At 41.9% G+C, this 9,434-nt stretch overlaps 1 protein-coding gene across 1 annotated transcript in view; it reads right to left on the bottom strand.

The window, feature by feature from the left end:
- Window positions 1-587: 587 nt before the first annotated feature.
- LOC107999768 (uncharacterized) overlaps window positions 588-9,434 on the bottom strand; it is a 109,431-nt gene continuing 100,584 nt past the window's right edge. The window contains exon 3 of the mRNA XM_062086772.1: window positions 588-9,045. Coding sequence (XP_061942756.1) covers window positions 7,990-9,045 — 1,056 coding nt within the window. The 3' untranslated portion in view covers window positions 588-7,989. The remainder of the gene's footprint in view (window positions 9,046-9,434) is intronic.

Below are 9,434 nucleotides of genomic sequence, written 5' to 3'. Positions count from 1 at the left end.
CGAGAGGAGTACGAGCTTACTTTTTTTTCTTTTACGAGCGTCTAATAAACTGCGCTTGCAAGAATTTTAATTCGATTTTGATTGTATGGATAAGGCTTTACATTTTTCCTTTTTGTATAATTTAATGCGATAAACAGTACACAGTGTGTTCGATTTTAGAATTTTAATGAAATTATAAAGTAAGCGTGCGGTAATTGATTCGCCTTTTAAAATTTTTATCGGATTAAAACGCGTGAAGTTTTCTCTCGTCGCCAATTTATTATTTCGTCGGGAACTTAGTAAAAATTAAATTAAACCGTTCTTCGAAATTGCTACGTAAACAAAATACGTAATTATTATAAATATGTACAAGAAAACTTGAACTGTCAGCGTTTACGGAATTAACTCTTAAATATTTCACAAAATTTAATAAAATTTAATCGAATTACTAATTCATTTATTTCCACAAATTAGAGAGAAATTACGATGTTACATTTATAATAAAATGAATAGATAGAAGAAAATCGATTCGATCGTTATATTTCGATATCTCTCGTCATAATTTCACCGGAGGGAAGGATTCATGCGAAATAAATAACGAGGTCGCATTATATTCAATAATATCCTTTTTATTACTTCTAAAAATTATATGGCGACGATATGATGGAGCTCAGCATCAAAGGAACGAGAGGGAAAAGGTAGAGGAGGAGCGGACACGGTTTCTCCGTTCAAACTTGGTGATGGATCAACGTGTTATTCCATCTCGAGAGGGATCACGAAACGCGTATAATTTTTCGTGCTCTCCTTTTTTCTTTCTTTCTCTCCTCCCTTTTGTTCTCGCGGAAACAACGGGAATAAAGTGTACGTGTATGGAACAAAAGAGGGAAGGGGTTCTCGATGATATCACAAGGTAGCGTCGATAGTGGCGGCGTTTGATTAAATAGAAGAACAAAACGACGAGAAAGTATATTCGACCGGAAGATCTAGATCTTCTTTCTTCTTCTTTTTTTTCGTTTTCAAATCGTGGTTCCACGCTTTTCCATCGATTTTTCTTAACAAAATAACATGATCGCAAAATTTCTTCTATATTAATTAACAATTTCTCAACAACATCTCGATCTTACAAAGTATAACATTACGAAAAAATGGCAGTGCTAGACCTAGAGTTTTCTTTTCATCGGTGGATCTATAGCGCGGAAAAGGATCGCGTTCGTCTCCTTGCTCGTCATCTCTTCGTTCTTTTCTCTCTTTTTTTTTCTTTTTCACACTTTTCGCGCGATTTATCGCCTCTTAGATCAGAGATCTCGAATACTGATTTCAGTTCGAAGTTCGACGATTCGCCACCACGCGAACGACACATCGTCGTATCGCGGCTAAAAATCGAATCAACTTCGACGAGATTTCAGGATCTGTCGAACAGATCTGCTTATTATTATCCTCTTTTTCCTCCTCTTATTAAATTCAAGCTTTACACGTATCCCTGTGTTTTCTTCTTTTTCGATTGTTCGTTAACACGTTCACCGCGTTCGTTGTCGATTCGAACGACGCGATATAATTTCCAAATTGAAAATTATATGAAAAAAGAAAGTTGTCGCGAAGCGTGAAAATTTCAATACGCGCGGTGAACGTGTTAAACGCGTGTTAAACCACGGTCATCACGTACGATATAAGTACATACATATCTGTCGTTTCTCTTTCTTTATTGCCATCTTTCTATACGATTATACAATAAACGCGAGTAAAACGCATTCTCGGTGTTGCTCGAACAGCAATAATTTCCTTTTTTCTTCTTCTTCTTCTTCTTCTTCTTCTTCTTCTTTTCTAACGATACACGCAAAAAGCGAAGTCACTGTCAGGGATGTTCGCTCGTTCTTTCGTCGAATCTTTATCGCATCCTCGCAATATCTTAACAAACGTCGCTTCATTTTATTGTCTGTCAGTTACAAGAATTGTCTTTTTTTCTTCTTTTTCTTTCTCTTAGTCCCGACGAATCGCTCGTTAACCCAAGAAAGAAAAGTAAAATTAAACGAAACACGCATACTTCGTTACATTAATTCGTGATTAGCTCGGAACTCGCCAAAAATATCGATGTTCGATGTCTGTGTTCTTCAATTTTTTTTTTTCCATACATTATTTTGCGTTTGATTGCAACGTGATGCGAATGCAGCGAAAAATCTTTGACGCGAAATCGCGCGAAAGAAGGAGAGAGAAAAAAAAATATCATCGAAGTTTCGAATTCTCGATCTCCTCGAAAATTGGGCGAAGTGTATTTACCTCGATTAAGAAAAAAAAAAAAATACCTCGAAGCAGAAGAGAGTATACAAAAATTATAACAAGTAAATATTTTTCGTTTCTCGAATAAGTGGAAATAGTCGGAAATGGAGGGCGCAACAATAAATTTTGTCTCGTGATAGTGGACACGGAAGCATTTTACTTGCCGCAATTTAGCTAAGCCGAAATAAAAGGGAGCGGCACGGTGCGTTATCATCTGGAATTAAAGTGGCTTTGTTCGTTACGAGCAAAGCGGTCCAATTTCAGTTCCGCCGGAAGTAATAGCGCACTTTGCCAGTGACTATTATTAGACAGGTTGCATAACCGGTGGAACTACGCTTGGGAAAAATGCTTCCCTCGCTGATAAGCGTGGAGCGTCTGGATCAAGGAGAAAATTTCATTTTCTAGATTAGATCTCGAACTGGGTCATTCCGTTTCACAAAAAGTCTCCTTCTCCATTTTGCTTCCTTCCTTCCCCCTTCGTTTTATAAAACAAACGAATGAAAAAGGTGTATATATGTTTCAGGAAAGAGTTTTGATGCGACCGTGAATTATTCCTATTTTCTTATTTTCTTACTTTTCTTTTTTTTTAATATCGCTCGTTCAATTTCGAGAGAAACCATCGAAAGAAATATTATTTTTCTTAAAAACATAAATTGCATTTATTGCGTCCTGACAATGTATTACATTGATTCACTAGTCTACAGTTTTATAACAAACTAACGTAGTATCGATGTAAGTACACTCGCATACCTCGTGAAACGACGCTTATATATATATATATATCTCGTTTTGTATTCTATATTATTTATTAATCGTAGTCGCTATAGAACATCTTCAAATTGTTACAAAAATTATTTGTCAATATTGAGGATTGAAAACGAACAAGATGAGTCTTTTTTTTTCTCTTCTTTTTTTTTTCTTTCGAAAAATATATAAATTGAAATCGATCGATCGTTAAATATCGAAATATATATGTATATATATATATCGAAGAATTCGAAATATTCTTTTTCCCTTTATAGAATACATTCATCGAAACGCATACATTTTGTTACACGCGTTCGATGTGCTTTTTTTCCCCTCCCTTTTTTCCACTACATCATCGTCCACGTATTTTCTACAATTACAAACGCAAAAAAAAAAAAAAAAAAGAAAATTATTAACGAAAAGAAGAAGTCGTAGGAGTAGGAGGGCTCGTCGATTATTTTTGACGAATTCGTATATGCCTGGAGGACAGACGTGAGAACATACGAAGAACACATGATCGATGCGCATGATTGGATGAATAATGATCGTAGATCTATGTACACGGAGTCAACTGTTTACAATAAATAAGTCTTTAATAAATATACTACTAGATTAATAGATGATTCCTACAAAGATTCGTAGCGAGGTGAAGATATTTCTGGCGGACTCTTTTGTATATCATTTCTCTCTCTCTCTCTCTCTCTCTCTCTCTCCACTCTTTAATCGAGATTCGAGAAGACGAAGTCGTGATAGATAGAATCTCTTCCGCTGTTCTCTTTCTTTCCCTGTTTTCTCTAAATTTTTCACACTTGGAAAAATCGATTCCCTATAATATCTCTCGTGACGAAGCACAGAATGCATATTATATGTAAATTTGCTAATACTAGGCAAACAACATTTTCAACATTTTCAAAATATCTGGTCAAACGTGTGCCAGTTTTTCCTTTCTTTATATATATATCTATATATGTGTATTCTCTTTCCTACTATTTTTTTTTTTATATATATATTTTAAATTTATGAAAAAGGCAGTTCACGATGTTCTCTACGAAATAAGCAAGAAAATATCTCTCTGTTATTCTCTATTATTGCCATTTCTCTCGAGCGCGAAGCTTGTATTGCGAGGTTCGTACCTACGGATATTTACGGATTATTTTATCTCTAATTTCCTCTTCGTTAATTTCGATCTCTACTTAGAAATAGATCAATAAATAATTTGCAATAAACGACCCGGATTCGTCGGATTGATTATCCTTCTTGTGTGAGAATTAAATTATATATATAAAAAAAGAAAAGAAAAGAAAAGAAAAGAAAAGAAAAGAAAAAGAAAAAGAAAAAGAAAATGAGGAAAAATGAACACAATATTTATAATTGATTCTGGTACTTCAGATACGGTAATACATATATATATATAATTCCTATATTTTTATATCGATTATATTAACAAGATTCTTTTTTTTTTTTTTATAATTAGAACAAAATACAAAATTAAATATTTTCAATTATTAGAAATCGTGTTTGATTACTTCACGGTAGCTGCGAAAAAACGCACAACGCCTCTCTCTCTCTCTCGTTATTTATAAGTCTATCGATCGGGCTTACCGCATAGTGATAAATTTTTGGCAGCCGGGCATCGGCCCGATAGATTTAAGAACGAACGCTCGATTTTAACCTTAACGTTAACGAGTTTAACGAGTAAATATTCTCTATATAACGGCTTTTAATACTTTTCTCTTTCTCGGTAATTTAATACTTTAAATCTCTCTTTACACGAACCGTACAAAAAAAAAATAGAAAAAAAAACAAAAAAAAAAAAAGAAGAATTATCCCTCCTCCCGTTCGAAACCGCTTTCCCTTCTCGGGGGATCGTTTACAATTATTTCCTCGTTCGTTCGTTCGCGCGCGGTTTTTCCTCGCAAGGAAGAAAAGAAACAGTCTAATCGTCTCGCCAAACATTTTTACATTTTTTTTTCTTTTTTTCTTTTTTTCTTTTTTACAATGTTTACGCACGCAAGACGGCGGCATACCGAGAATAATCGAATCCATTTTCACTGGATGGATGTAGTAATCGGGTGCAAAGTATCGATTTTCAGGAAACGCCGATAGATTTTTTTTTCTTTTTTCTTTTTTCTTTCTTTTTTTTTTTCTTTTTCTTTTTTTACTCTAGAGAAAGGAACGCGACACGTGAATTTCGCTTTCGCGCGAAAGGGAAATAACGTGTCTGATCGATTTTTACACGTAGAATCGAGAAAAAAAAGAAATATATATATATATATAACGAAGAGCGAAGAAGAGTGAGTATTGTTGGGATCGATCCAGAGATACAAAATTATGTCATTTCTCGCTCTACGCTATCGATCTCGATAACGTCCTCCTTCTCCTCCTCCTCCTTCTCCTCCTTCTCCTCTCCCTCCTCCTGGTGGTCTCCCGATGCGTGTCGGCCGGGCACAGGCCGGTCGAGCCGCCGTCTTCTCGTCGAGGAACGTTGCGCAATGTCGAGGTTTGCTAATCGAGCCGGACAAAATTCGAGACGAAGAGAATCTGATTACTCGAGTTTCGGTTGGTCGGTGAACACGGTGTTGCGTATATTCGAAGGAAAAACGGTGAGGAAAGAAAAAGATTCAAGATCAATATCTAGAAAGAAATTGTATCGAAACGTCGTTCTCGTAGTCGAGAAAAGGCAAGGAAGGGCAAATTTCAGCCACGAATTTAACGCGATTTAACAGCGGCGCCAACTTTCGTCCAGCTAGATCGGCAACACTGCACACACTCGATCGAAACGCCACCTGTACCGTGAGTCATCGAATGCGAATATTGAACCGAATCGTGCGACGGAACGACGGACGAGTAGTTAGTCGCGTGGACACGAATCTTCGAAATCCCCTCCCTCCTTGAGGCGAGGAGATCGTTGCCCCAATTCTCGTCCATCCCCCCAACTCCGGTTCCACCTTTTATCTATCCTTGATTCCGATTTTCGAGGAGAGGGGGGAAAGGACGAGGAGAATCGGTCCTCGAAAGTAGTTCGGAATGCGCGAGAGGTTGGACGCGTGTGGGAACTCCTCGAGAGGAGGAGGGAGGGAGACGCGGCACACGCGATCGCCCTCGGCCAGCCTTCCTCGATCCACTCGTCCCACCGGAATCATTGTAAATAATTTACGTGTACATAGCAATCATCATTGCGATTAACGGCGTATATTCGTGCGTGACGTTGGTTGCGTGCGCGTCGTTCCTTCGTCCCGCGGCCGTGCAACAATTTCGAATCGAGGGGAATGAAGACGTTGCCCAACTCGATCGAAGCCTCCCGCTTTTTCACGCCTTCGACACACGTATAAAACGCGGATCCATTTCTCCAAGAAACTGGTAACTCGAAGAGGAAGAAGGGAAACCGCAAACCCGATTCTTCTCGGTTCAAAGTCGTTTTCCCGCTAATCCCGACAAAGAGAAAGAGAGAGATAAAAAAAGAAAGAAAGAAAAGAAAGAAGAATCAAAGGCACGCGACTGGATCGAAGGAACGAACCATTCATCCCGGACGGATGACACGTCGGGAAGGAAGGAAGGAGCCGCGTGTGTCCGAGAGACGCTCTCAATTATAGGACAGGAGAGGGAAACGTGGTCGCGTAACGAGCACGAAACTCTCGGTTCTCTTAATCTCGAGAGAAAACGAGAAACGTCTCCTTCGTTACGGAGAGGAGATCCCGAGTGTGTGTACATATATATATATACACACATAATATATACAGTCGATGATCTAATTAAGCGTGCGGGGCATTGATTATTCTCTTACGGCGAACTTGATGGGATTCCTCGGTGCGTTCCTCCTCCGCGTGGCTCGATCGAAATACATTTTTCTTCGATAAGCCGCGAGGAAACGAATGAATTTGCGATCCAATTCTCGATCCGGGGATACGGAATACGATTTCCGTTTTCTATATTCTCGACAAGCGAATTATCCCTTTTTCGTATATAATACTCCCTCGATCACAATTACGCTAATCGATGAAACGCGCGCTCGTTATCGCGACACGCCTCGTATACAGCGAATAATGGCTCACGTCCCAATGTTTTTCCTTATATTTCTCCCCCTCCTCCTCCTCTCTCATTTTCAGTATCGGCTAATAATATACAAACAGTCGTGTGTGTTTTCTCGTAAACAGCGGCTCCTTGTCTCTCTCTCTCTCTCTCTCTTTCTTTTTCTCTCTTTCTCCTTCTCCTTCGTTAACCGTGGAACACGGCGAGGGAGAAGGGACGATAAGACCTCAGCGTGCAGGGTGCAAAAGAAACGGATTTTATGGATTGCACGGGTAATTCCGTATCTCTTATCCGATGGAGGTTTTTACTCGTAAGACGAAAGCCTCGTCCAAGCGATTATCATCTAACAGAGATATCGGTAAAATTGTAATTGTAACTCTAACGAATTAAGATCGAGGTGGAATCGCTATATACGTATATATACATACTTACACACACACACACATATATATATATATATATATACATATATATATACATATATATATATACGCGTATAAAACACTGCCTTCACACCCTGCTCGTTACCGACCAACTAGGTATACAGGTCCTAATTAAAACGCGGCGAAGAGATGACTCGCGGTAAGAAGATACGCGACGAGATGGCTATCGTCGGACGGGAACGAAAGGGGATCAAGGAGGGAGACGAGACACAATGGTCGTCGAGGAGACGGTGACGAGACTAGTTGGACGAGGAGAAGAGGAAGGTGGCGGCAATCGCGATACAATCGGGGGAATGAAGGAGACGATTAGGCCGAGGCCTGGGACGCGATCCTCGCGCTTTCGCAACATCTCACGCGGCGTGGTAGGATCGGGGCGAGGTCCACACCGAGCGAACCAGGAGCAACAAGAAGGAGGAATTGAGGGGGCACCATGGCGAAGGACGCAGAGTTCCGGCTTTGCCCGCCAGTGGCCGCGGATCTTCTTCTTCCCTCGAGTTTCCCTCGGCCTTCGCTCGGCCTACGCCACCACGCCTGTCGTCGTCGTCGTGGTCGTGGTCGTGGTCGTGGTCGTCGTGGCGGGTGCCGTGGTCGCGATCGTGGTCGTCGGTATCGTCGTTCCCAACGTGCTCGTCGTCGCCTCCGCAGCGGTCGAGGCCGTTCCGCCAGGCTTCGACCTCTTCCGGCCCAGACCCGCCGACCACGAATTCCTCCTCGGTTGCTGCGCCCCCTTCTTCTTTCTCTTCTTCCCGTTCGTCAAATTAGGCTTTTTACTCTGACTCGTGCTACCAGCGGCGTTTACTTTTTTCGCGTTTGATGCTGGCGCTTTGCTCTTACCGTTGCTGCTCCCGGTGACGTTCCTCCCTCCTCCTCCTCCTCCTCCACCTCCTCCTCCTTTTCCTCTTCCTCCTCTCTCTCCTCCTCCTCCTTCTCCTCCTCTTTCACCTCCTGCTCCTCCTTCTTCTCCGTCGGGCGCAATCTCCTCGACCCGCAGCTTCCGTTTCTTGGAGGGGACCGAGAGGGCCTCTCTTCGACAGGCCTCCTCGCTCGCCAAACCCTCGCACGATCTCTTGGATTGGATCGGGGACGTCCCGTTCGCGGCTAGGCTCTGGCTCCTAGCCGGGGGGACCGGCTTGCCCTCGGCTATTTGGCACTGGGGGCCCGGCTTCTCGCCCGGTCTGCACCTCCGCTTCCTCTTCTTCCTCTTTTTCCGCTTGCGACACCTGAACTTGTCCCTGCCGTCCTTTTCCTGGGCTGGGAGGGCGGGGCAGAGGGACTGCTGGATGAGGTCGCCGCGGTGGGTGTTGTGACGGTGGCGAACGTTGTGCTGGGCGCCGAGCATCCGCCTTTGGAGGGTCTCCACCCGGTCCAGAGGCGCGACCTGAGTCAACACCCGCGCGTAGGCGGACAGCCTGCCGAGATTGTGACCCTTGGCCTGTACCCTCCTCGGCTGCCCGTGACGGTTCAATCCGAGGTACAACGTTTTCTTGGCCGTCGACCATTTCGCCGAGCTGTACGTGTTGTAGTTGTGCTGCTCCAGGGTCTCGTTGAACACGCAATCGTCCGTGTACTCGCGCTGCAACACAATCATTTAGGATCCAGGTTAGCTTCGAGTTCTTTCTTTTTCTTTACTTTCTTCTTTCGCGAAACATTTGCATTTTACGGCTCGGCTCGCCGTCCGATGGGATCGACAAATTTTGATACATGTAACTACTTAGAAACTAGTTTTTTCGACTCGTCAGACCGACCGTATTAATTATCCCCGCGTTTTATTTGCTTTTTCGTCCGATCGCGAATACACGAGAAATCCATTTCTCGTTTCTCCCTCGCGTATCTACGCGTATATATATATATATAAACTCGACGATTTAATAATCGACTTAATAATCGAATAATAATTAACGGGTAAATAAAGGAAAATCTTAATTTATATTAATTTATATAAGTAATCTGAAAACATCGATT

This window comes from Apis cerana, linkage group LG16 (assembly GCF_029169275.1).
Source record: "Apis cerana isolate GH-2021 linkage group LG16, AcerK_1.0, whole genome shotgun sequence".
NCBI lineage: Eukaryota > Metazoa > Arthropoda > Insecta > Hymenoptera > Apidae > Apis > Apis cerana.
Note: the sequence above shows the minus strand (reverse complement) of the source record. Positions and strands in the feature narration are given on the sequence as shown.